Source organism: Pan paniscus, chromosome 9, assembly GCF_029289425.2.
Source record: "Pan paniscus chromosome 9, NHGRI_mPanPan1-v2.0_pri, whole genome shotgun sequence".
NCBI classification, from domain to species: domain Eukaryota; kingdom Metazoa; phylum Chordata; class Mammalia; order Primates; family Hominidae; genus Pan; species Pan paniscus.
This window is the reverse complement of record NC_073258.2, coordinates 102,848,751-102,876,302: the sequence shown is the minus strand read 5'-3', so window position 1 is coordinate 102,876,302 and position 27,552 is coordinate 102,848,751. Positions and strand designations below refer to the sequence as shown.

At 40.0% G+C, this 27,552-nt stretch overlaps 1 protein-coding gene, 1 non-coding gene and 1 pseudogene across 3 annotated transcripts in view; 1 reads left to right on the top strand and 2 right to left on the bottom strand.

The window, feature by feature from the left end:
• CFAP300 (cilia and flagella associated protein 300) overlaps window positions 1-25,701 on the bottom strand; it is a 37,508-nt gene extending 11,807 nt beyond the window's left edge. The window contains exons 1-4 of one of the 2 annotated variants that reach the window (XM_003828389.6): window positions 25,123-25,700; window positions 24,807-24,888; window positions 13,733-13,808; window positions 6,065-6,231 (exon numbers count right to left, since the gene is read on the bottom strand). In XM_003828389.6, coding sequence (XP_003828437.1) covers window positions 6,065-6,231; window positions 13,733-13,808; window positions 24,807-24,888; window positions 25,123-25,232 — 435 coding nt within the window. In that variant the 5' untranslated portion in view covers window positions 25,233-25,700. Of the gene's footprint in view, window positions 1-6,064; window positions 6,232-13,732; window positions 13,809-24,806; window positions 24,889-25,122 lie in introns of both variants that reach the window. The other variant, XM_063608764.1, reaches the window with a different exon arrangement.
• Window positions 14,280-14,383, top strand: LOC112441309 (small nucleolar RNA U13). The gene has a single exon (XR_003029244.1). It is a non-coding gene; the product is annotated as a small nucleolar RNA U13 (small nucleolar RNA).
• Window positions 15,670-15,760, bottom strand: LOC112441323 (small nucleolar RNA U13; annotated as a pseudogene).
• Window positions 25,702-27,552: the final 1,851 nt, after the last annotated feature.

Genomic DNA, 27,552 nt, shown 5'->3' with positions numbered 1-27,552 from the left:
AAAAGATGACACCTCCAAAGGAACACAATAATTCTCTAGCAACAGATTTAATAAAAAATAAATTTATGAGCTATAAGAAAAAAATTCAAAATAATGATATGGCCAGGCATGGTACCTCACACCTGTAATCCCAACACTTTGGGAGGCTGAGGTGGGTGGATCACTTGAGCCCAACAGTTTGAGACCAGCCTGGGCAACATGGTGAAACCCTGTCTCTAGTCCTAAAAAAAAAATTCTCTCAAAAAATTAATGATATTAAAGAAGCTCAGTGAGATACAAGAAAGCACAGATAAAGGATACAAAGAAATCAGAAAAACAATTCAGGATATGAATGAGAAATTCACCAAAAAGATAGATATCATTAAAAAGCACCAAACAGAAATCCTAGAACTGAATAATTCAATGAATGAAATAAAAGATTCAATTGAGAGTTTCAACAATAGACTACATAAAGCCAAAGAAAGAGTTTCAGAACTTGAAGACAGGTCTTTTGAATTAACCCAGTCAGACAAAAAAAAAAAAAGAGAAAAAGAATGAACAAAGCCTACATTACATATAGGATACCATAAAGCAAACACAGTTTTGAATTATGGGTGTTCCAGAAGGTGAAGAGAAGCCCAAAGGCATAAAAAAAATCTATTTAACAAAATAATAGCTGAAAACTTTTCAATTCTAACAAGAGATTTAGACGACCAGATACAGGAAACTTAAAGATCCCCAAATAAGTACAACCCAAAAAGGTCTTCTTGAAGGCACATTATCATCAAACCATCAAAAGTTAAAGAAAAAGAATTCTAAAAACAGCAAGAGAAAGAGAATTCTAAAAACAGCAAGAGAAAAGTGTCTAGCCACATATAAGGAAACCCTCAATAGACTCACAATGGATTTCTCAGAAGAAACCTTACAGACCAGTAGAGGATGGGATGATTCAAAGTGCTGAGAGAGAAAACAAAGAAAAAAACTAGCAGCCAAAAATACTATACCCAGCAAAATTATCCTTCATAAATAAAGAGAAAGTATTTCCTAGACAAGCCAAAATGGAAGGAATTCATCATCACTAGGCCTGCCCTGTAAGAAATGGTTAAGGGAGACCTATACCTGAAAGCAAAATTTGAAAACACAGAAAGGATTCAAATATTGCCACTAAAGAAAACCACCAAACCCCAAAGATAAACAAAAATAGAAAAAGGAACAAAAGATATATAAAATAACCAAAAAAATTAACAAAATGACAGAAGTATGTCCTCACATATCAGTAATAACCTTGAATATAAACAGACTAAATTTTTCACTTAAAATGTGTAAACTGGCTGAGTGGATTAAAAAAAAAAAAACACACACATGATCCAACTAACTATATGTTGCCCATAGCAAACTCACTTGACCTGTAAATAAAACAGTAAAAAGGGACTAAGAAACTCATTATATAATGCTAATGGGGTCAATTCAGGCAGAGGATGTACTATTCTAAATATATATGCATCCAACACCAGCAGACATAAATATATAAAGCAAATATTATTAGAGCTAACAGAAGAGATAGACTCTAATACAGTAATAGTTGGGAAATTCAACACCCCACTCTCCACATTAGCCAGATCTTCTAGACAGAAAATTAATAAAGAAACACTGGATTTAAACTGCACTCTAGACCAAATAGACATCTACAGAACATTTCATTCAACAGTTACAGAATATCTATTCTCATCAGCACATGGAACATTCTTCAGGATAGACCATATGCTGAGTCACAAAACAAGTCTCAACACACTTAAAAAATTGAAAACATACCAAGTATCTTCTCATACCGCAATGGAATAAAACTAGAAATCAATAACAAAAGAAATTTTGGAAACTATACAAATACATGAGAACCAACAACACATTCCTGAATGACCAGTGAGTAAATGAACAAATTCAGAAGAACAATTTAAACTTTCTTGAACAAATAAAAATGGAAATATAATATACCCATGCCTATGGAATATAGCAAAATTAGTGCTAAAAGAGAAGTTTACAGCAATAAATGCCTACATCAAAAAAGTACTAAGACTTCAAATAATCTAATGATGCACCTCAAGAAACTAAAAAAGCAAGAACAAACCTAAGTTAGTATAAGGAAATAAATACCAGAGCACAAATAAACAAAATAGAGACAAAAATAAATAAATAAACAAACAAACAGAAAGGAACTCTAGATGGAGAAAGGCTATCAAAATTGTACATTACACTTAACACTACCATACAAGGGTAAGAGGAAAATACAATGAATTATACAACAATCACTGTCTAGTAGCAAGTGCACTTAATTATGAAAATTGATTAAGCTCATTCACAGTCTCTACAGAAAACTTACCAACAGGTCTTTGCATATAAGAAGTATTTAAAAAACTCAACTCTATGGTGTTGTCCATACACAGTTTATTTATAATGCCTTGATGAAAACCAAGGTTAGGTATGTCTAGGAAAATATAGGTAAGGGAAAGCAGTCCATACTTAATTGCTCTCTGGGTGTGCCACATGTAACACTTGCACATCTCCACTTCCTTCCTTCCTCCCTCTTTCCCTCCCTCTGTAAGAAAATGATGATGTGTTATTGAGGCCCATGTTTGCAACTATCTGAAGATCTGGCTTAAGAGAAAGGTGAATAAAGTACTTAGGAATGAATAGTTAACACATTTCTTACATGAATACTCTCATATATTGAACTGATTAGGCTGTGCAATTTTGGGGGGGTGGAGGAGACAGGGTCCCACTCTGTTACTCAGGCTGGAGTGCGATGGTGCCATCTTGGCTCACTGCAGCTTCAACTTCCTGAGTTCAGGCAATCCTCCCACCTCCGCCTTCCAAGTAGCTGAGACTACAGGTACACGCCACCATGAACAGCTAATTTTTTTTCTGTTTTTAGATGGAGTCTCGTTCTGTCACCCAGGCTGGAGTGCAGTGGCGCAATCTCAGCTTATTGCAACCTCCGCCTCCTGGGTTCAAGCGATTCTCCTGCCTCAGCCTCCCTAGTAGCTGGGATTACAGGCGCATGCCACCATGCCTGGCTAATTTTTGTATTTTTAATAGAGTCGGGTTTTCACCATGTTGGCCAGGCTAGTCTTATACTCCTGGTCTCAAGTGATCCACCCGCCTCTGCCTCCCAAAGTGCTGAGATTACAAGCATGAGCCACCATGCCCAGCTAGGCTGTGTAATTTTAAAAAATATAATAATTTTTAAAAATTTTTTGGAATGAACGTGAAAACATAATATTCTATGGCTTTTCTCCCTCTCCATTCACATACAGATCTCTTCAGCTATGTAGCTCTTAGACAGAGGTCACACTTCTGAGCCACAGTCAGGAAAGTGGTTATTAGTACTTACTACATTACAGTGAGCCAATACAATCTGTAGTGCTGCACAATGGGGGACCCTTTTTAGTTCAGGCTGAAGCTGGATGTTAGTTTTATTTTTTATCAGCCAGAAAGCAACCAAGTTAAAAGCCTTTCCTCCCTATTGCCACAGAGTAGCAATGAACCCAAGAGCAAGCCATACAGGCAACTAGTAGAAAAACACTGAGCTCCAGCATTTCATGAATAGAGGTGCTATTCATGGCAATAAATAAGACAGACAGCAAGCAGTTTTGCAGAGTATTCTGTTGGAAAACTAATACTTCCTTTTTTAAAAAAAAGTCCACTGATGATGCTCTTTCTGTAGAAGTGACAGTGAATTATCTAAAATTAGAGGTAAGGGTCTTTAGACCCTTATGCCAGAGAAGAAGTGTGAGAGAGAAGAGTTGACAGTAGTATCCAAAAGGAGGGAAACCCAGACCAAACATTTCCTAATTAGTAATTTCCAATCCTTGGTAAGGAGAAGTAGAAATTAATATGAGATCCCTACTGCATAGTATTTTTTGTTTTGTTTTGTTTAATTTATTCTTTTGAGACGAAATCTTGCTCTTTCACCTAGGCTGGAGTGCAGTGGTGTGATCTCGGCTCACTGCAATCTCTGCCTCCCGGGTTCAAGGAATTCTTGTGCCTCAGCCTCCCAAGTAGCTGAGATTACAGGCACCCACCACCACACCTGGCTAATTTTTGTGTTTTTAGTAGAGACAGGGTTTTGCCATATTGGCTAGACTGGTCTCGAACTCCTGACCTCAGGTGATCTGCCCACCTTGGCTTCCCAAAGTGCTGGGATTACAGGAGTAAGCCACCACGCCCAGCCATGTATATTATTTATGTTATCTCATGTTAGATATACTTCATTTACCTAAGAGCAAACTATATGTAGTCTCATTCAATTGTGCGTATTTGGGTATTCTCAGTAAGTTAATTTTATTTTCTTCTTTAACTAAGTTAATGAGTGCTTTTAGGTATTGTCTTAGTGTAGACTGGTTGGATACCTCCCTTTCTCCTACAGACAAGATTCCTGTGTCCGGAATGATGGATCAGTAGCTTCCCTAGTTAACTGCTATCTGGATTTGTAATACATCAGACTTGTACATCTCCCTTCTCTCTTAATTGAGGATAATAATAACAGTAGTAATTAATAGTAGTTGTTAATATTTTGGAAAACTTACTAAGCTCCAGCCATTGTGCTAAGCAGAGTAAGTGCATTATCTCATATAATTCTCACATTATGCCTACTTTATAGATGAAGAAACTGAAGCTTAGAGAAGTTAAGGATCAGTTACTAAGTGACAAAGACTGGATTTGAACATATGGCTATTTGACATGAAAGCCCTCATTTTTAACTACTTTAATACTCTCAATAATTGTAACGATGACAATATCAATAATACATTTGTTTTTTATGTTTTTTAGAGACAAGGTCTCACTCTGTTGCCCAGACTGGGGTGCAGTGGCACAATCATAGCTCACAGCAGCCTCAAACTCTTGGGCTCAAGCAATCCTCCCACCTCAGCTTCCCAAGTAGCTGGAACCACAGGTGCGCTCCACTGCACCTGGCTTATTTCTTCATATTTTTGTAGAGATGGGGGTCTTGCTCTGTTGTCCAAGCTGACATTTCATTTTAACAGCATTTGATATTTCTAAAAGGTACATGTAAATGCTTCAATTAATTTTCTCAATGATTTTAGGAAGAAGGTAGAATGGGCACTTTCATCTTCATGTTGTATAGATAAGATCTTGAGGCTCAAAAGATTGAGAAATTTGCCTAAGATTATTATCTTCTAAATAATAAATCAGGAATCAGGTAAATAATCTATATAATTTAATTCCAAGTTCAGTGTACTTTTCACTGAAACAAAATTGAATTTAGTTAATCCAATGGCTTTGTTGATATTAGCAATGAGATAAAAAGATTCTTTTACTCCTGGGATGTTTTTATTCATTTATCTAAGTTTATTTTTGAGACAAGGTCTTGCTCTGTTGCCCAGGTTGGAGTGCAGTGGCATGATCACAGCTCATTGCAGCCTTGACTTCCCAGACTCAAGCAATCTTCTCACTTCAGCCTTCCGAGCAGCTGGGACTTCAGCCTTCCGGGCAGCTGGGAATACAGGTGTGAGCCACCAGCCTTGGCTAACTTTCGTAGTTTTTGTGGACAGGGTTTTGCTATGTTGCCCAGGCTGGTCTTGAACTCCTGGGCTCAAACCATCCACCTGCCTCAGCCTCCCAAAGTGCTGGAATTACAAGTGAGAGCTACTGTGCCCAGCTCCGGGATGTTTTTAATATTCATTTCATAAGTTAAAAGGCCCACATTGAGCAAAAATGGCCTTATTAAATAGGCCAGGACTTCCCTGCTTCAGCACTACAGATATTTTGAGCCAGATAACTTTGTTGTGACTGTCCTGTGAGTTATATGACGTTTCGCAGCATCTCTACCCATCAGATGTTAGTAGCACCTATTTGAGAATTACTAAAATACACAAATAATTAAGTTGACGGTTAAAGTGCCATCTAAGTAGAAATCTACCAATGTTAGGATTATTACTGATCATTACTTATAAATAGGTGGTATTTTATGACAAGGTATTTTATGCTTTAAGCAGGCAAAGTTTTTGCCATTTTTGCATTTCCTGAAATAAAATTCCACTGCGAAATTTTAAAATTCTGTACTTACTCTTCGTAACTCATCAGAAATGAGAAATGGATCACAAAAAGAATCTAAACATTTAACAATATGTCCACTGTCTCGTACAATATCTTCATCATATAACCGATGAAAAAATGACATTGAAAGCTGTGTGCAAGGAACATTTATAGCTTCAATTTTTTTCACTTCGGTTCCTGAAAAAAGATATTTTATAAAGAATGGAGATAGAAAAATTAATTTAGTATTCTCAACTATTTCCAAAATAAATCGCTATGCAGAAATTCTAAGAAGTTAACAAATATGACATTTTTGATATATTTAAAATATATATTAGTTTATGAATTTTGTTAAATTCTTATTTTGTAGCTTCTTCATTTCTGTTAATCATTAAGAGTTTATAACAAGGTCAGGCATGGTGGCTCATGCCTGTAATCCCAGCACTTTTGGAAGCAAAGGAGGGCAGATCACTTGAGGTCAGGAGTTCGAGACTAGCCTGGCCAACATGGCGAAACCTCGTCTCTACTAAAAATACAAAAATTAGCCAGGCGTGGTAGCACACACCTGTAATCCCAGCTACTAGGGAGGCTGAGGCAGGAGAACTGCTTGAACCTGGTGGGCAGAGGTTGCAGTGAGCCAAGATTGCGACACTGCACCCCAGCCTAGGCTGCGTCTCAAAAAAAAAAAAAAAAGTTTATAACAAAATCTCACCATTTCTGGACTAGATGAATATAAATTAGGGATACTTAAAAATGAAATACATTTTTAAAAAATGTAGTAGAGGATTCTTAATGCATATATTATCAGAATTGCCTATAAAAGCATAGTAATTGCTTCGTATGATTTTTTATTCCTATTATGCTTAACGCTTTATAACTCCCTTTTTTTTTTTTCTTTGAGATGGAGTTTTGCTCTTGTTTCCCATGCTAGAGTGCAATGGCGTGATCTCAGCTCACCACAACCCCTGCCTCCCTGGTTCAAGCGATTCTCCTGCCTCAGCCTCCTGAGTATCTGGGATTACAGGCATGCGCCACCATGCCTGGCTAATTTTGTATTTTTTAGTAGAGATGGGGTTTCTCCATGTTGGTCAGGCTGGTCTTGAACTCTCGACCTTAGGTGATCCACCCGCCTCGGCTTCCCAAAGTGCTGGAATTACAGGCATGAGCAACCGCGCCTGGCCACAAAAATTTTAATTGATGAGCATTTGTAAAGTCCTTGAGTGTATCTTGAAAACATTTTCTCTTCATTTAAAAATTTCTTAGCTGGTGTGGTGGGTCACGCCTGTAATTCCAGCACTATGGACAGCCGAGGCAGGTGGATCACTTGAGGTCAGGAGTTTGAGACCAGCCAGGCCAGGAGTTCGAGACCAGCCTGGCTAACATGGTGAAACCCCATCTCTACTAAAAATAGAAAAATTAGCTGCAGGTGGTGGCAGGCTCCTGTAATCCCAGCTATTTGGGAGGCTGGGAAGTGGAGTTTGCAGTAAGGCGAGATGACGCCACTGCACTCCAGCCTGGGTGACCAAATGAGACTCCATCTCAAACAAACAAACAAACAAAAAATTTCTCCCTTGGGATCTCATTTATAGTATTTACTATAAAAGACGGTTTCTAAGTGAAGGTAAATTTCAAATCAGGCCCTAATCAAATTATCACAAATTCAGAATTACAGAAAACTGAAATAACGGCATTTCGTCTATTTTTCTCTTGTAGACTTAGTTTTGCCCCATCCTCCATTCCCTATCCCACACTTATTTCCTGAATTTATCATTCAGGAATGGATTTTCTGCTACTAGAGGTCCCATTAAATTACAGAAAGTCATAAAGATTAAAATGAATATTTTTATTATTACCTCCATCGATCACTGAATCAGTCTCTATGTAGACACATATAAACACACTCTCATTCTGATAGAAGAGGGGTGGTGTTCTTTTGTTCAGAGCTCTAAGATTGTAGACCTAGGTGTGGTGGCCCTCGGTGTATCCCTACCCTAGATACATTTGCTGGATCTCTGACCTGAGAAGTAGCTTGTGCTTAAGAAGAGTAAGTAATGCTGGTGAATGTTTACACTAGCTCTTTTGGCTGTCCACTTGAGAGTCATGCTAGGACCTGTTATTCTATGTCCTGAGCTGGGCTCATGTGGAGGCATGAAGGATGCCTGGAGCCAGGAACTGTGTATGCCTCAGTAATTGCAAAAGCTATGCTGCTAAGAAGCTTCCTTTGTTTAGAGGTAAGATCCTCTGAGGGATTAGATAAAGAAAAAAGGAGACCATAGGAAATGATAAGAGGAGTTCTAGGTGATGTTGAAAGACCAAAAAAACAAGACCAGTGTAGAGCCCGATAGTTTCTGAAGATTGGTCAGTGGACACAGGAGGAGGGACTGACATCGGGCATGCCATTTTAATTAGCCTACCCTAACTCTGATTTGGGGAGTGGAAGGAGGGTTTGGATGGTGAAAAAATATGATTAAGTTCAAACCACTTAATAAGAGATATGAAAATAGCATTTGCTGTGGACTGAATTCTATCCCTTCAAAATTCATATATTGAGACATAAAAAATAGCATTTTCTATGGACTGAACTGTATGGCCAAATATTCATATATTGAAGCTCTAACCCTCAAAGTGATGGTAGTTGGAGATGGGGCCTTTGGGAAATAATTGGGTTTCAATGAGGTAGAAGGAGGGATGGTCATGGGACTTCAAAATATGAATTAAGAAAGGCATAGTTCAGTCATTGAGTCTATAACATGTAACCACTAGGATCCCAAATTCATGTTCTTCTCACATGCAAAATACACTCATTCCATTCCAACAGCCCCACAAACTTTTTTTTTCTTTTTTTCTTCGACAAGGTCTCACTCTGTCACCCAGGCTGCAGTGTGGTGATGTGATCATGGCTCATTGTGGCCTCAACTTCCTGGGCTCAAGTGATTCTTCTGCCTCAGCCTTCTGAATAGCTGGGACTACAGGTGTGTGCCACCACAGCCAGATAATTTTTTGTAGAGATAGGGTCTGCTGCATTGCCCAGGCTAGTCTCAAATGCCTTGGCTCAAGTGATCCTCCCACCTTGGCCTCTCAAAGTGTTGGGATTACAGGGGTTAGCCACCTTGACCTGCTCCCAAAATTTTCACTCATTCCAGTATCAACTCTAAAGTCCAAAGTTTCTTCTAAATATCATAAAAATTGGATATGGGTAGACTTGAGGTATGATTCATGCTAAGGCAAAATTCCTCTCCAGCTGTAAACCTGTGAAGAAGGACAAGGTATGTGTTTCCAAAATACATAGGTGGGACAGACATAGGCTAGTCATTTCCATTCCAAAAGGGAGAAACAGGAAATAAGAAAGGGGTGACAGGTGTCAAGCAAGCCCTTAACGTAGAAAGTCAAATTCCTTTAGATCTTAAATGCTCAAGGATAATCTTCTTTGGTTTGATACTCTGCCTCTGGACCCACTGAGGTGGCAGTCTTGCTTCTACCCTGGTGGCGGCAGAGCCCTGAAGGTTCTGGGTGGCTCAATCTCCAAGGTTCCACAGGGCCAATTTAGCCCGTATGCTCTGCAGGGTGGCCCTGCCTCCAAGGCTTTGGTTGGAGGCCATCTGGCCTGTTGAAATGGAGGCAGTGGCCCTGATGGCCCTGAAGATCTCTGAATTGCTTCGGGGTCTTTCTAACCTTTTCTTGAAGAATAGCGCATGTTCACAGCCCAATAGCTCTATGGTCCAGTCTTGCAGGATCTAAGAAGGCCAACAGCCTTCCTTCATCTCATCTCATTGTTCAAACTAGCAGAGTCTTTGCTGCTGATATAATTCCTTCTCTATTCCTGACTTCTGTTGAAATGGCTCATTAAGTCCATAAGTCATACCCATGATCTCTTTATCAAATGGCTGTTTAGTGTTCTGAACAGTGTTCTCTTCAGAACAAACTTTCTCATTTTTTACAATAAGGATAGGTTGAAAACTTTCCAAATCTTCAAATGTTTGTTCATTTTTGGTTAACAATTCCTTCTGCAATTCATCTCTCTTCTTTCATACTTTACTATAAGCAAGACATTACTTTAAGACTTTGCTTAGAAATCTCATCAGCTAAATCTCCAATTTCATCACTTATAAGTTCTACCTTCCATAAAACAATAGAAAACAGTTCATCCAAGTTATTTGCCACTTTATAACAAAGATCACCTTTACCCCAGTTTCCAGTAACATATCCCTTATTTCCTTGGGAGCTATCACCAGAATTGCCCATAGTGTCCGCATACATGCACCTCAAGCTTCCATCCATCATTCAGTTCCAAAGCCACTTCCACATTCTTAGGTATTTGTTACAGCAGCTCCTCACTTCTCAGTACCAAGATCCATCTTAGTCAGCTTGGGCTGCTATAACAAAATGCCATAGTCTGGGTGGCTTAAACAATAGACATGTATTTCTCAAAGTTTTAGAGGCTAGAAAGTCCAAGGTCAAGGTCCAGATGATTCAGTTGCTGGTGAAGGCACTCTTCTTGGCTTGCAGAAAATTGTCTTCTTTCTGTGTACTTAGATGGCTCTAGTGCTTTTACTTCTTATTATAAAGGCATTAATCCCATCATGAGGGCCCCACCCTAGTGCCTTCATCTAAACCTAATTTATTTTCCAAAGGCCCCATCTCCAAAAACCATCACATTGAAGGGTTAGGGATTAAACATATGAATTTGGGGGTGGGGACACAACTCACTCCATAACATATGCTATTTTTTATGTAGGAATTTCATTAAATTATGTCCCCAGCATTTATAAGACAAGTAATGCATCACTATGATCACATACAGAAAGAATACAGTTTTTCCCTAGTACTAGCATTATAAAACACTGGGTGCCTCCTTATCATTTGGTGTCTTAAGTTAGTACTTTTCTGGCAACCCCATCAACGTGGAAGTGACAGAGGCAGGAGAGTGAAGTGGTGAATGTCTTCAATTCTGGATCCTGTGCTCACTCAGTCGAGTAAAACTGCACACATTACTTAGCTTATGCCTCTGACTATTCATTTGTAAAATAGTGATATATAATACTACCTTTCTTGCATTGTTTCATAAATGAAAGGAGGTAATGTGTATGATGCCCTTAGCTGAGCACATAGGAAGCATCCATTATATGTTATTAAAAAAAGACAAAGTGTATCTAAACATAGGAGCTATGGCGGCTGGCTGAGAGGATAAAAGAGCACCGACAACTGGCAATCTCCAGGGAGTGCAGCACAGTGAAGGAGGTTCCATCATCACTTTCTTTAGAACTGGTTCACTTCCCAAAAGAATGTCTCTTCACCTATTTTAAAAAGCTGCTTCTTTTGCTTTAAAAGGGCCCCAGAGGAAAATAAGAGGGGGGTATTTCAGAAAAAGAAATATAGCAGAAAAAGAAAAAGTAAAAGGAGATAAAAATGAGCTAGTGAAAGAGTACTAACATTCCACTAGAACTTCTGCTTCTGAAATAGTGTTATTATTCTTCTGTCCTATTTTTCAGAGTATTTATAATTCATCAAGTCAGGCACATGAGACATTTGAGAACCTCTTTTTGGAATGATTTTTTCAAAAATTAGTATAAAGTTAATGCTATTTTGTGTATGTACTAACATGGGGAGAGGGTTGAGCACTTATTTCAGTGAGCCTTATTTTTTCAAATAGATTGACTGAAGTTACTGTAAACATGTTTTATAAACACTGTGATACATGACTCTGATTATTTCCTTTTGAAAATTTTGAGTTGGGTAAATATATTCTCTCAGACACTCAGTTTAATTTTGTAAGTAGTCTGTACCAGCTTTTCACTCTATAAATTTTGCAGTAGTCTTTAGCCAAAAGCAATAAAATCTGACCTACTAAGTCTAACATCATGAACTGTTTGTAATCTTGTTCTTGACTAATACTTTAAGTTACTTTTGTGTAATTTACCAAAATACATCCCTAAACAAAAAAAAATCTAATTTAAAATGCATTTTATTGAGTATAAATCCATATCACCAATCAGATTCTCCTTCTAAATGGAACGTTGCTTTTATTCATTCTGTTGCTAAGATACCTCAACCTAAAATTTAAAATATAGCTTTCATTTTTTTTCCCCAAAATAGTCTTATATTAACTCTCTGCCTTCTTCCTTGTCCCAAGAGTTATTGAAGGGACTTAAGTGAGTGTTACTAAGTGTTTAAGTGTTTGGGTAATTTTCTCAAAAAAAATTTCTGGCTCTTTCAATGTATTATGAAATAATACATTATGAAAATATAATCTAGCTGGGCGCGGTGGCTCACACCCATAATCCCAGCACTTTGGGAGGCCAAGGCAGGTGGATCACTTGAGGCCAGGAGTTCGAGACCAGCCTGGCCAACATGGCGAAACCCTATCACTACTTTAAAAAAAAAAAAAAAAAAAAAATTTTAGGCTGAGCACGGTGGTTCATGCCTGTAATCTCAGCACTTTGGGAGGCCAAGGTTGGCAGATTTACTTGCAGTCAGGAGTTCAAGACCAGCCTGGCCAACATGGCGAAACCCCGTCTCTACTGAAAACACAAAAATTAGCCGGGTGTGGTGGCACACACCTGTAATCCCAGCTACCTGGGAGGCTGAGGCAGGAGAATCGTTTGAACCTGGGAGACGAAGGCTGCAGTGAGCTGAGATCACGCCACTGCACTCCAGCCTGGGTGACAGTGAGGCACTGTCTCAAAAAACAAGTAAGCAAAAAACCAAAAATTAGCCTGGAATTAGCCAGGTGTGGGGGCCCACGACTGTAATCCCAGCTACTGGGGAGGCTGAGGCATGAGAATTGCTTGAACCCAGGAGGCACCACTGCACTCCAGCCTGGGTGACAGAGTGAGACACTGTCTCAAAAAAAAAAAAAAAAAAGTCCTGTGGTTGGCTGATTCCTCTGTGAAAAATCCATGTACCCATGTACTCATCTCAATTTAGATTTTGCCCAAATATCCCAATATCAGTGGACTCTTTCCTGATCTTTTCCCTCTGGGCAGAACTGACCACTCTTGCCCACACTTTTACATTTTTTTTTAGTTTTTGAGGCAGTCTTGCTCTCTCACCCAGGGTGGAGGGCAGTGACACAATCTCAGCTCACGGCAACCCTCCACCTCCCAGGTCCAATCAATTCTCCTTCCTCAGCCACCAAGTAGCTAGTATTACAGGTACTCGCCACCATGCCTGGCTAATTTTTGTATTTTTAGTAGAGATGGGGTTTCACCATGCTGGCCAGGCTGGTCTTGAACTCCTGTACTCAAGTGATCCGCCCGCCTCAGCCTCCCAAAGTGCTGGGATTACAGACGTGAGCCACCATGCCCGGCCCTTGGCTACACTTCTATGGTAGCACCTTTGACACATTAGTACATACACACACACACACACACACATTTTAACATATCAAGTTCATTTAGTACAGGTTTTCTTATTTACCTTAATGGTCCCTATATCTAGCAGAGTACATGGAAAATACACAATAAATACTTTTATATGAATAAAAAGAGAGAAAAGTTGCTCTTATGTGTTAAGCCAGGATAGTAGCCGTAGACTCCCAGGAAAGAGATGCAGGGCAGGCCTGGCACAGCTGGTCATACTTGATCTTGATGTATCAAACAGATGAGTCATTCACAATTTATATTTTAATAATGAAAATTCCTGAGGCAAAATTTTGTTATAATAGTAAAATAGTATCTGAAAAGATGAAAATTTTATTTACCTAATGTGATCCATTGTCCAGAAGAATCTGAAAGTAACTTCAAATTGGGAATAACATTTGGGTCTTTGAAAAAAGCCTAAAATACAAATTTGAGGGGAATAAGTTAGATATTTTATTATAAATGATAGTAAAAATTAACATAAAATAACTATAATCTCCTTTAATTCAAATAGAAAGGACAATTTAAAATTGGTAAAATGTCTGAGTAATAAAGAGTTTATAAATAAATGAAGTTTTATTACATTCAACTTGGAACAGTATGAACATTGTGTGTCCAAGTACAGATGTCTTTGGAACTTAATTTAGAAAATAATGATATACAGTAAACATTAGGAGGTTATATAATATTTGAAAACTTTGTTTTCCTTCAATCTTGCTTATTGAATTGCCTTAGTAACAACTCACATACTAGATCCAAATCCAAAAGTAACTGTCAATTTAATTCTTTCCAAAAGGCATGTAAAAAAGTAAAAAATCTAACTTCCTAAAAATGAAACGTTTTCTGTATGGCAAAAGACAAGAAAGCAGGTAAGAGTTTTAGTTCCAGATCCTTTTGTAGTTTATGAGCATGATGACTGGGTTTTCGCAGGTATGTGTGAGATGTGCCATCCTCGAACCTTGTTATGATGTCGGCATATTGTCAGTCTGACATGAAATAAGAAAAAAATATATAAAATAAAAAAGAGCTTTAGTTCTTGGCACCAGCAGCTGAGTCAAGCTGAAAAGGCAGAAGAAAATTTATTAGAAGCATCTCAGGGAGTCCACAAAATGTTCTGGAGGTGGAGGGCATCAGGCTGAAGGCTGGACCCAGGAACAATCCAAAATCATATGCAGAACTGCCCTCATGAGGAAACTGTCACCCTTGCTGCAGCCCCACGAAGCACTACAGTTGATCTTAGCCAAAAGGCTGAGAAGCGATAGCCCCATCAAGCACTAGAGGAAGCCACCACCACCCCTTTCTCCTATTCAAGCACTAACCAGGCCCAACCCTACTTAGCTTTCAATATCAGGTACATTCAGGGTAGTATGGCCATAAACATCAAGTACTAACCAGGCCCAATCCTGCTTAGCTTCCAACATTCAGGGTGGTATGGCCGTAGACATCACCATCACTCCCTTCTAACCTAGGCCATTGCTGTGCCAGGTCTGTCTGGCCTGAAAGTGGTCTCTGCCACTACCTTTGCCAAAGAAATGAATTCTGTGTGTGCCTCCTTCCTTAAGTTGCTCACTTCAAAATTCCAGTCTTGCACTGATGAGTCTGTTTGTAAACCTAGGTCCCACGCTTACTATCTGGATGCAAGGGAGTTCCTTGCATTTTGGGAGGTTTCACTTGGACTTCCCAAAAGTTACTCCCAAATTGCATGGTTGTTTACAAGGTGCTAGACAGCCAGAAAACATAATGTCTGTGAAGAGCAATAAATAAAAGAAAAATAATAGACTGAGAGAAAATATTTGCAACACATATGTTAAAACGGAGAAACTGACATCCTAGTGATTAAAAAAAAAAACTAACTGTAAGAAAAACTGACAAACCTAAATTTTCTTCTGCCTTTTCAGCTTGAGTCAGCTGCCGGTGCGTGGAACGAAAGTTTTTTTTTTTCTTTTTTTTTTTTTTGAGATGGAGTTTCGCTCTTGTTGCCCAGGAGGGAGTGCAGTGGTGCGATCTCGGCTTACTGCAACCTCTGCCTCCTGGGTTCAAGCGATTTTCCTGTCTCAGCCTCCTGAGTAGCTGGGATTACAGGTGTGTGCCACCATGCCCGGCTAATTTTTTGTATTTTTAGTAGACAAGGGGTTTCACCATGTTGGCTAGGCTAGTCTTGAACTCCTGACCTTGGGTGATCTGACTGCCTCGGCCTCCCAAAGTGCTGGGATTACAGGCATGAGTCACCGCACCCAGCCTAGCTCTTTTTTATTTTATAATTATTTTTCTTTTTTCATGTCAGAAGGGTAATGTGCTGACATCATCACAAGGTTTGAGGGTGGCACATGTCACCAAAGGATAAAAATAGGCATATAAAAAATAAAAATAGGGCTAGGTGCAGTGGCTCAGGCCTGTAATCCCAGGACTCTGGGAGGCCAAGGTGGGTGGATCACTTGAGACCAGGAGTTGAAGATCAGCCTGGCTAACATGGCGAACCCCGTCTGTACTGAAAAAATACAAAAATTAGCTGGGCATGGTGGCACACTCCTGTAATTCCAGCTACCCGGGAGGCTGAGGCATGAGAATTGCTTGAACCTGGGAGGTGGAGGTTGTAGTGAGCTGAGATTGTGTCACTGCACTCCAGCCTGGGTAACAGAGTGAGACTATCTTAAAACAAACAAACAAACAAACAAACAAACAAACAAAAAACCCAAAAAACAAACAAACAAAAAAACCCCACAAATAGCCAATAAACTTTAGGAAAAGATGCTCAATTTCAAGAGCAGTGAAAGAAATGAAAATAAAATCCAGAAGATACCACTTTTATCCATTACATTGCCAAGATTTAAAAAGACTGGTAACTTTTGGTGAAAGCACCAGAAGACATGCACTTTCACAAGCTGCTGGCAGAAGTGTGAATCTTTATAACCCTTTGGGAAAGTAATTTGCTATTATCTTGAACAATAAAAACATGCATATCTCATCCAACAAACTCTACTTTTGGATTCTGAAACCACCAGTGGATAAGATTTAGGTATAAGGAGTTTTTTGTTTTAATATAGTATGCTTTGTAGTGTCAAAACTTGGAAACAATTTCAATGTCTATCAGTAAAAAAACAGTTGAATAAAATATAGTCCATCTATATCAGACAGAATGCAGCTATTGGAAAGAAAGTATTAGAATAGAATGTAAGCTCCCTAAGAGGAGGGGTCCTGTTTTTCTTATTCACTGCTATCTCCCAGGACTTAGAACAGGGCCTAACATATAGCACTTACTAAATAAACATCCCCTGAACAGTGTATGTATTGATTTTGAGGAAAAACCATAAATACTTTCAGTTAAAAAAGGGTAGTTTAGGGCCGGGCGCGGTGGCTCATGCCTGTAATCCCAGTATTTTGGGAGGCCGAGGCGGGCGGATCACAAGGTCAGGAGATCGAGACCATCCTGGCTAACACGGTGAAACTCTGTCTCTAAAAATACAAAAAATTAGCTGGGCGTGGTGGCAGGCGCCTGTAGTCCCAGCTACTCAGGAGGCTGAGGCAGGAGAATGGCATGAACCCGGGAGGCAGAGCTTGCAGTGAGCCAAGATCGTGCCACTGCACTCCAGCCTGGGCAACAGAGCGAGACTCCGTCTCAAAAAAAAGGGTAGTTTAGGAGTAATGTATATGGCCAGGTGTGGTGCTTCACGCCTATGGTCCCAGCACTTTGGGAGGCTGAGGCAGATCACTTGAGCTCAGGAGTTCGAGACCAGCCTGAGCAACCTGGTGAAACCCCATCTCTACTAAAAATACAAAAAATTAGCTGGGCACAGTGGTGTGCACCTGTGGCCCCAGCTACTCGGGAGGCTGAGTTGGGAGGACTGCTAAAGCCCAGGGGAGTGGAGGTTGCAGTGAGCTGAGATCGCACGATTGCACTCCAGCCCGGGTGACACAGTGAGACCCCATCTCAAAAAAAAAAAAAAAAAAAAGAGTAACGCATGTGATAAAACAAAATAAAACTTCTATGCATTTATATGAGCATAAAGAAAAGTATGTAAGAATATGTATCATAGGCCGGGTGCAGTGACTCACACCTGTAATCCCAGCACTTTGGGAGGCCAAGGCAGGCAGATCACGAGGTCAGGAGTTCAAGACTAACCTGACCAACATGTTGAAACCCTGTCTCTACTAAAAATACAAAAATTAGCTGGGCGTGGTGGCACGTGCCTGTAATCCCAGCTACTCAGGAGGCTAAGGCAGGAGAATCGCTTGAACCCCAGAGGCAGAGGTTGCAGTGAGCTGAGATCGCACCACTGCACTCCATCCTGGGCGACAGAGAGAGACTCTGTCTTGAAAAAAAAAAAAAGAATATCAAACTACTTGCTTCAGAAGTGGTGGTTACAGACTCGTGGTAAGAGGAGGGTTGAGAGGGTAGGGAGTAGGAGTAGATTGGGATAAGACTGACTTTTTCTATGAATTATTCTTTGTTGTTTAAATTGTTACAATAAATAGTTTCGTTTTTTCAACATTCCCTTCAAGTGATCACTCACTTTTCCCTCTTGAGAGAGGAATACCTTCTTCAGAGAGGTATCTAAACTGTCTCACTTTTTTTTTTTTTTTTTTGTGAGACCAAGTCTTGCTCTATCATTCAGGCTGGAGTGCAATGGTTCGATCTCAGCTCGCTGCAGCCTCCACCTCCTGGGTTCAATAGATTCTCCTGCCTTAGCCTCCCGAGTAGCTGGAACTACAGAAGTGCGCCAACACACCCAGCTAATTTTTGTATTTTTAGTAGAGACAGGGTTTTGCCATGTTGGCCAGGCCGGTCTTGAACTCCTGACCTCAGGATCCATCCATCTCAGGCTCCCAAAGTGTTGGGATTACAGGCATGCACCACCGAGCCCAGCCTCACTTCTCTTATCTACTTCTCATTCCTCTCTTTCTGGTTCCTGCTCCTATCACTTAATGAATAGTACCTTTGACTTCCTAATACTAAAATCCAATGGACAGTGCTTGCCCTCATGGGCAGGCAGATAGTAAGAGAGGAGATAGTAACATGCCATGTATACTACAAAAAAGCACAGGTGCTATCAAAGTACAAAATAGGCAGACATAATCTAACGGCATTGGGAAAAAATGTTAATATAGAAAGAACATTTAGGTTTAGATCAGAAAGTTGAGTAGGAGTTAGCTGGGCAAAGGGGTATACTGGTAAATGTTTAACAACTGGCCACTCTTCCTCCCCTAAAAAGCCCTGATTGTGGCGTTTGCCTGATTCCATGGTGGATTTCAAGTTGCCAACAGTGTAACAACCAGCAAACAAAGATTCCTGAAAGTCTAGCAATCAGGCTCCCCTAAACTGGTTCCAGTATGCCACTGGAGTTACCATTTTTTAAGGGAGAGAAAATGGTAAGTATGAAGGCTGTAAGGTGAGAAAGGATGATACATTCCATTCAAGGAAAGTGAAGAGGTTTGGTGTGACCCAGAAGCAGCAATGGTCAGATAAGGCTGGGGAGTTAAATTGACCTTGCAGTCAAGTGAAGAATTTTAATCTTGATCTAAAATCGATCTAGATCTTGATCAGTATTTTGATCTAAGGGCAGTGGCAAAACGCTGAAGTTATTTTTCTTTTATAATTTTATAATATGGACAGAGTCTCACTTTGTTGCCCAAGCTGGTCTCAGACTCCTGGCTTCAAGTGATCCTCTTGCCTTAGCTTCCCAAAGAGCTGGGATTATAGGCATGAGCCACGACACCAGCCACACTGAAGGTTTTTGTTTGTTTGTTTGTTTTGTTTTGTTTTTTTGACGGAGTTTTGCTCTTGTTGCCCAGGCTGGAGTGCAATGGTATGATCTTGCCTCACCGCAGCCTCCGCCTCCTGGGTTCAAGCGATTCTCCTGCCTCAGCTTCCCAAGTAGCTGGGATTATAGGCACCCACCACCATGCCCAGCTAATTTTGTACTTTTAGTAGAGATTGGGTTTCTCCATGTTTGTCAGGCTGGTCTTGAACTCCCGACTTCAGGTGATCCGTCCACCTCAGCCTCCCAAAGTGCTGGGATTATAGGCGTGAGAGCCACTGTGCCCAGCCTTTTTTTAAATTTTATTTTTTTATTAATTATTTTTTTTTGAGAAGGAGTTTCACTCTGTCGCCCAGGCTGGAGTGCAATGGCGCAATCTCAGCTCACTGCAACCTCCACCTCCCAGGTTCAAGTGATTCTCCTGCCTCAGCCTCCTGAGTAGCTGTGATTACAGGCACCTGCCACCATGGCCACCTAATTTTTGTGTTTTTTAGTAGAGACAGGGTTTCACCATGTTGGTCAGGCTGGTCTTGAACTCGTGACCTCAGGTGATCCACCCGCCTCAGGCTCCCAAAGTGCTGGGATTACAGGCTTGAGCCAGTGCGCCTGGCCAGACTGAAGGTTTTTAAGCAGAGGAAAGAGTTATCAGAGTCATCTATTTTTCTTTAAAGTTCATTCTGGCTGCAGTGTGGAGAATGAATTGAAGGGCTGGAAAAAGACTGGCTAGGAGGAAGGTTACTGTTGTAATCATGGAAGAGCTGATGTCCTCATCAGTCAAGGAGATACCAAGGGGGGAGGTAGAGAAGTAGATGGATTTAATGTTGTTTAGGAGGAAGAAACAAATGGAGAAGGAAGATGACTCCCGGGATTTCTCTTCATGAAAAACCATTTAATAAATGCTATTTAACAAGAAAGAGAACAGAGAAGAGATGTGAGCTGAGGATTATTTACAAATGTCTACATTATGCCAAGCCAGACACAGTCCCTGTTCTTATGGAATTTACATTCTAGTGGTGAAGAATTAAAGGTAAACACATTTTTTTCAAAAAGGTATCATATATGCTTAATTATAAAAAGACAAATTTTCCCCAAAGTTATTTCTAGACAAAAAGCAAGTTGCCTTACGACATTTTAGTCTTTCAAATAAAAGAATATTCACCTGAGTATTTTAATTTATATAATGGTACATTTTGAAAAAGATACATAAACTGGAATTAACCTCAATTAATATTGGTTTTGAATGCATTTTATGCCTTCTGAAAGAATCTCTTAAAAAAAGAAAATTTAATTCAGATTTAGTAATTATTCCTGGAGGTTATTAACTTAACAGTTACATGTTAGATGTCATTATAAATGGAGCAGCAGGTCAACTGGCCTGCAGTGAATTGACCTAGAACCAAAGGAAATGAGTCTTTATAAGGGACCCTCAAATAAGGCAATGCAAGTTACATTATTGAGATTACAATTATATGTCTAATAAGTGAATTTTTTAAAAATGTCCTAATACATGTAAATTGCATTTCTGGCTGGTTATGGAATTTCCAGTAAGGCATTAGAAGAGATTTTCTGTATCTCAACTTTAGGAAAGCTGACTGTGCTTTGGAAAAATATAAGATGATTCCTAAACTAGTTACAGTAATAACAAAGATACTGATGTCAAAATGCATGTGAAAATGTTAAATAAACTTGTTTCATAAAATGTGAAAGTGGGCTGGGTGTGATAACTCACACCTGTTATCCCAGCACTTCGGGAGGCTGAGGCAGGAGAATTGCTTGAGCCTGGGAGTTTGAGACCAGCCTGGGCAACATAGTGAGACTCTGTCTCTATTAAAAATAAACAAATAAATAAATAAAAATGTGTAAGGGGAAAAAAGATAAGTTTCTCTATTTTTAATTTTCTTATTATTTTAATTTTTACATCCAGCATGCATACTGGACAGACAATATTTCTAAATTATTTAAGTATATATTTGACTATATTATCTATCTGGCAGACTGATGGTTTCTAGTCCAATATCAATTCTTTCTTCCTTAAGGAATCCCATTTTTATTTGGGACAGCAATATGCTTAGCTTAGTCTGCATTTCCAGCCTCCCTGAGATGTGGGAGGCCTAAATTCTGGTCACATGCCTAAGTTCTGGTCATGAGATGTAAGCAGAAGCGTTGCGCAGGCTTCCAGGAAAGCTCTGTAAATTAAGGCGCTTCCTTGAAGTTGTTTATGTGGAAAATTCTCCTTATCATTCCCAGTCCCATGGTGAAGATGTCAACACTATATACTGGGCCCAGAGCTTTCTTGAAATTCAAAGTTAAAAGTTATATTCAACTATCTAGAATACTGCCACTTGTATGTACCTCAAATTCAGCATGCCTGAAACTGAACTCATTTTCCTTGTAATTCTTCCATGTTTTCTACACATTTAATGACATCATCAGCCACTCGAGTCAACCAAGCCAGAAACTTGGGAGTCATCCTACATGTCCCCCTCTCCTTTACTCTCAATATCTTACCATTCCTTAAGCCTTTCTCCTAAATCTGGGCCATACTGGTACTCGACATCATCATGTAACTGTCTAGAGGACAACAGTTTCCAATTTGGTGTCATTACTTCCTGACTCAGTCCTAACAACCCACCCTCCACACTTCTGCCAAGGTGATCTCAATATTTTAACATTTAAAGTCTTTCTTAAAAACTTCTCCTTCTTAGCCAGATAAAGTCCAAATTTCTTTGCATGGCACAAAAGGTCTTCTAAAATATTATCCCACCCATCTCTCCAACATTATCCTTGCCACTTCATCTACCTGATGAATTCCTACTCATCTTTCAGGCCCCGCCTTAAGAGTCCTGTCTTTTATAAATGCTCTTCTGACCACCTCAGTCAAAAATGATCACTTTCTCTTTTGTGTCACCAAAGTACCTTATGCCTCAGGTATGTATTTTATCACTTCTCTCTCTCTGCAATGCAATTTTTGGTATTTCCCTCCCTTTAATTGTGTCTATTCATCTATATAGACCTAGGAACTAAAGAGATGTTTGCCAGATAAATGTTTCCTTCCATCCATTTATCATCTCAGAAATACATTTTTGGAACATAATTTGTTTTTAAATTGAAAGGGAAAATTCAAAATCTGGAATTCTAGTTTAAACAATACCCTCTGTTCAGTAATGAGTTTTTGTTGTAGAAACAGCATGGTTTCTAGAGTCAAAATGCCTGGGTTCTGCCCTTTGTTGAATGTTTTTGCATAAATTATGTAACCTTTCTGAATTTTAAGCTATAAAATGGGAGTCAGAACACCAAACCTGGCAGATTGTTGTAAAGATTAATGATAAATGTAATATAAAAAGTGCTGACAGCTGAATCTGCGCACACTGGAGTCACTACTGCTATAGAAAAATACTTCATAAAGTAATAGAGAAATTTTTTTTTTTTTGAGACAGGGTCTTACTTTGTCACCCAGGCTACGGTGCAGTGGTGCGATCATAGCTCAAGTAATCCTCCCACCTCAGCCCCACAAGTAGCTAGGACTACAGGTGTGTGCCACCACACCCAGCTAATTAAAAATTTTTTTAAAAATAGCCACAGGATCTCACTATGTTGCCCAGGCTGGTCTCAAACTCCTGGGCTCAAGTGATCCTCCTGCCTCAGCCTCCCAAAGTGCTGGGATTACAGTTGTGAGCCACCATGCCCTGCCTCAGACTTTTTTTTTTCCTTAACATTTCTAGCTCCCCAAACTATACATGCCTTGTAAGCTGGGATCAGGTCTCTTCATCTTTTTATACCCTCTAGAGGGACACAGTAAATATTCAACAAATATTTATTGAATAAATGAATTATACTAAAATTTTTACAGTATTCTAAAATTCAGTGTCCTCAAATCCTGATCTTTAAAAAAAAATTATAGACAGCCAGTACTGGTATAAATAAAAAATATAAAAAACTACATAATAATCTAACCATGAGTATTTGAGAAATGTTATTAATGTCATTATCAGTAGCATTATAATATAATGGCACTATAACACCATCTTAGGGAAAGGGAGGTAGACATTTAACCAATTTACTCTCTGTTATGGGTTGATAGTGTCCCCCCCAAAATTTACATCCTTCCTGAAATATCACAAAGTGACCTTAGTTGGAATTAGCGTTGTTGCTGATGTAATTAATTAAGATGAGGTTATGCGGGGCCCTTAATTCAATATGACTGGTGTCTCTATAAGAAGAAGAGATGCAGACACATGAAGGGAAAAGGCTATGGGACTGACAGGAAGAGAAGAAAGTGCTGCAGTTGCAAACTAAAGGACGCCAAGGGAGGGTGGCAACCGCCAGAAGCCAGGAAGAGGCAAGGATGGATTCTCCCCTACAGGTTTCAGAGGAATGATGGGCCTGCCAGCACCTTGATTTAAGACTTCTAGCCTCCAGAACTATGACACAATCCCACCTAATGTTCTCCTTTCTCCATTTCCTCCTATTTTCTTTACTGCCCTTATCACTATATGAAATAATCAGATTTTTTTTTCATTTATTGTAGTCTTGCCAAGGCCTGTACAATCTTTGACAGCTGGGCTCTTGTCTTGTTCCTCCTCGTATCCCCAGCACTGGAAGGAATTCCTAGCACATGATAGGCCCTCAGGAAGTGTTTGTTATGCCAAACTATAAACTACAGTCAATGCATGAAGGACATGAATGGCAGAGAATGAAGATAATTTCATAAACTGTAACAGTATTTTCCATTTGATTGAGGAGAAAAAAAAACAGGATTGAAAATAATGGACTAAATTTTAATAAACACACCAAAACTTAAACTTTCAAGTGAGTTTTACCTCTCTCAAAGTAGTCACCTCTAGTAGTCAAAAGACTTATTCAAATCACTGTGCTACGGCTTCAAACTTTCTTGGGGGAATTCCTCATTTGGAACTGCCGGTAGAGCCTGAAGCCCAGTTCTCAGAGTGGGTGTGATGTTGAGAAAAAAATCGAAAGTAATTTGGAGCTAGTAAATAAAGCAGCGATAAAGCTGTGTGATAATATTTAAAATATTTTAAAATGAGGTGTGCCTATTGAAAAAGAGAGGCTGGGGGTGGTGGCTCGCCTGTAATCCCCAGCACTTTGGGAGCCCGGGGATTCAAGACTAGCCTGGGTAACACAGTGAGACTCTGCCTCTAAAAAATTTTTTAAAAATTAGCTGGACGTGGTGGCCTGCACCTGTAGTCCCAGCTATTCAGGAAGCTTGAGCCCGGGAGGTCCAGGCTGCGGTGAGCTGAGATGGTGCTACTGCACTTTATTCAGCCTGGGTGACAGAGAAAGACCCTGTTTCAAAAAATAAGTAAATAAAATAAAACAAAATAAAATGAAACAAAAATAAACAAAGGGAGAAACTAATCTTCTAGAGAGCGCGCGATCTTCCAGAACTGCAAAGTTCCCTGAGGCAAGATACAAGATGCTGAAAGTAGAGAAAGAATGAACTAAATGACAAACAAATTTATGATGAGTGATTCGAAACGTAAAAGTTCCTTTAAAAAAATCATTTGCACCTTTTATTACTCCCAAACGCCAAGAAAACGACGTCACTAAGGAATGGCGTGTTCACAAAAATCTATGCCAACGTGGGGGGAAGTTTAAAAATCGGCAGAGACCCAGGGAACTCTCCGACCCCCATACTAACCATAACGAAATCATCCTTCCGATAGGACTGAAAGGTCTGGTCAAAGCCGAACGCCTGCGCCTTGATTCTGCCCAGCATGGACCTGGGGCAGAGGAGGAAAAAGAAATCATCTGGGGGCTGGCACCCTCTCAGAGCGCGCCGATAACCGATCCCACCCACAGCATCCGCCCTGCCCGGGTGGTTCGGGGTTCACTCAGGAAGCCTCAGGGTTCACTCAGAATGGCGCCGACCCGCGCGGGCCCCTCGACGCCCGGCCCGCGCCTCCACAGCCGCGAAGACGAAGGGCCTCTTCTCTCCCTGCGCCTCGGTTCCTCACCACTGGCGGAGCCGGCTGGTGATCTCCTTAGAGCTCAGAGACTGGAAGGTTTTCTGAGGCAAGAACCTGAAGTAGTAGCCGCCCAAGTCCCCGAGCTCCCCAGTAGCCATCGTGCTCTCGGCTGGGTGGATGCCTGGACCGTTTCCATGGAGACGCGGCGGCCGTCGGGTCGGAGCGACGCTGCGGGGGCGGGGCCACACGTCTCTAGGGACCCAGGGGTTCCGGCCTTGCCGCCGCGGGTGCAGGGAGGGAGGTCAGCCTGTCTTTCCCAGGAGCTTGTGCCACTCCACTCCCCAACCCCGGGCTTGGCGGTAAGGGAAACTAGGGGTCGGGGATGGAGACAAATTGCCAATCGATACTTGTTGACATTAACTTTTAATAATAATTACTCAGCATGGGTTAATGTTCTAGTCTCAAGAGCTATAACCTCAGATTTACAGTTATCTACGTTTGATGACTCAAACGTTTCTGAAGAAAAGATTATTCTGAATTAATTAGGTTTATCTATTTTGGAAGACAAATGTCTGTGTGACTACTTAGGAAACTATTCTGTTTTACCATCTGTTTTTTTTTTTTTCCCTTAAAATGTACATTTGAAGGCCAAAAAAAAAAAAGTTTCCATACACAGTACATTACAACATGCTGTTTATTTATTTTTGTTTTTTAGACCACTTTTGTTCTGGTATGAGTGCTGTTTAATAGAAAACACACTTTTCTTATTTTCTATTGAAAATTATCTTCGTTTCTACTTTTTTTTTTTGTTTTTGAGATGGAGTCTCGCTCTGTTGCTCAGGCTGGAGTGCAGTGGCGCGATCTCGGCTCACTGCAACCTCCGCCTCCTGGATTCAAGTGATTCTTCTGCTTCAGCCTCCTGAGTACCTGGGATTACAGGCTAAGTTTTTGTATTTTTAGTAGAGACAGGGTTTCCCCATGTTGGCCAGGCTGATCTCGAACTCCTGACCTCGAGTGATCCGCCCGCCTCGGCCTCCCAAGGTGTTGGGATTACAGGCTTGAGCCACTGCACCCGGCCTGTTTCTATGGTTTTTATTTTTGCCTTATAGCAGTGCATTTGGACTTCAGAATGGAGGGATAGTTCTTTTCCATCTCGTTGCTTTCTCTCCTTTTCCCCTAGCCCTTAAGAACTGACCTTGATTATTTTTTAACAGCATTAGCAGAAGAAGAAACGGGGAACAAAGACAAAAAAGAGAAACAGAGGGAGAGAGAGATAGATTATTCCTTTCATTGATGTTTAGTAGTCTGTTACTTGACTATACTACAGTTTATCCTTTTGGGCTGTTTCCTTTTTGAGGTTATTATGAAAGCAGCTATGAACATTCCTGTGTATGCCTTTAGATGGACTTATGCACCATTTCTGTTGGAAATACATCCAGGATTGGAATTGCTCAGTTACATGGCATAAGTATGTCTAGCTTTACTACATACTGTCAAAAAGTTTTCTAAAGAAGATCAGTTTACATCCCAACCAGCAATGAATGAGATTTCCCATTGTTCAACATCCTTGCCAACACATAGTATTGCCAGTCTTTTAAAATTTTAGCCATTCTAGGGAGTTTGTATTAATTTTTTATTGTGATTTCAGTTTGCATTTCCTTGATAGTTAATGTTGCTGAGCAACTTTGCAATATGCTGGGTCATTTGGATATCTTCTTTAGTGAAGTGCCTATTTGAGTGTTTTGTCCATTAGGAGGAAGAAGGGTTGTCAGTCTTTTTCTTACTAATGTTTAGGAAGTTTTTATATAATATGGATATGAGCCCATTGCCAGATATACATATTGCGAACATTCTCTTTGCTTGTAGCTTGCCTGTAGCTTTAATGCTCAGAAATTCTTAATTTTAATGAAGTTGAATTTATCAACTTTCTTTTTTATGTGTCAGGTTTGATTTCTGCCTAAACAAAGTCAAGAAGATAGTCTCGCATTTATGTCCATAATCCATGTCAAAATAATTTTTCGAAGCTGAAGATTAGTTCTTTCCCTGTGGTTTTTCAGTGGACCCAGCTCTATATATTGGTAAGACTATTTCTAATCCAGTGAATTGCTGTGGCACTTAAAAAAAAACCAAGTGACTGTTTTTGTTCTTTCTATTCAGTTTATTGGACTGTCCTTACACAAATGCCACATTGTGTTAATTACTGTAGGATTATATAAAGATGTGATATCTGATGGTATAAGTTGTCTAACTTTGTTATTCTTTTTCTTCAAGATTGCATAGGCTGTTGCCTTTTCATTTCTGTATAAATTTTAAATTGGGTTTATCATTTTCCATCAAAGAAACCTGATGGGATTTTTTTTTTTTTTTGAGACAGAGTTTCACTCTTGTCACCCAGGCTAGAGTGCAATGGCGTGATCTTGGCTCACGGCAACCTCTGCCTCCCAGGTTCAAGCCATTCTCCTGCCTCAGCCTCTGGAG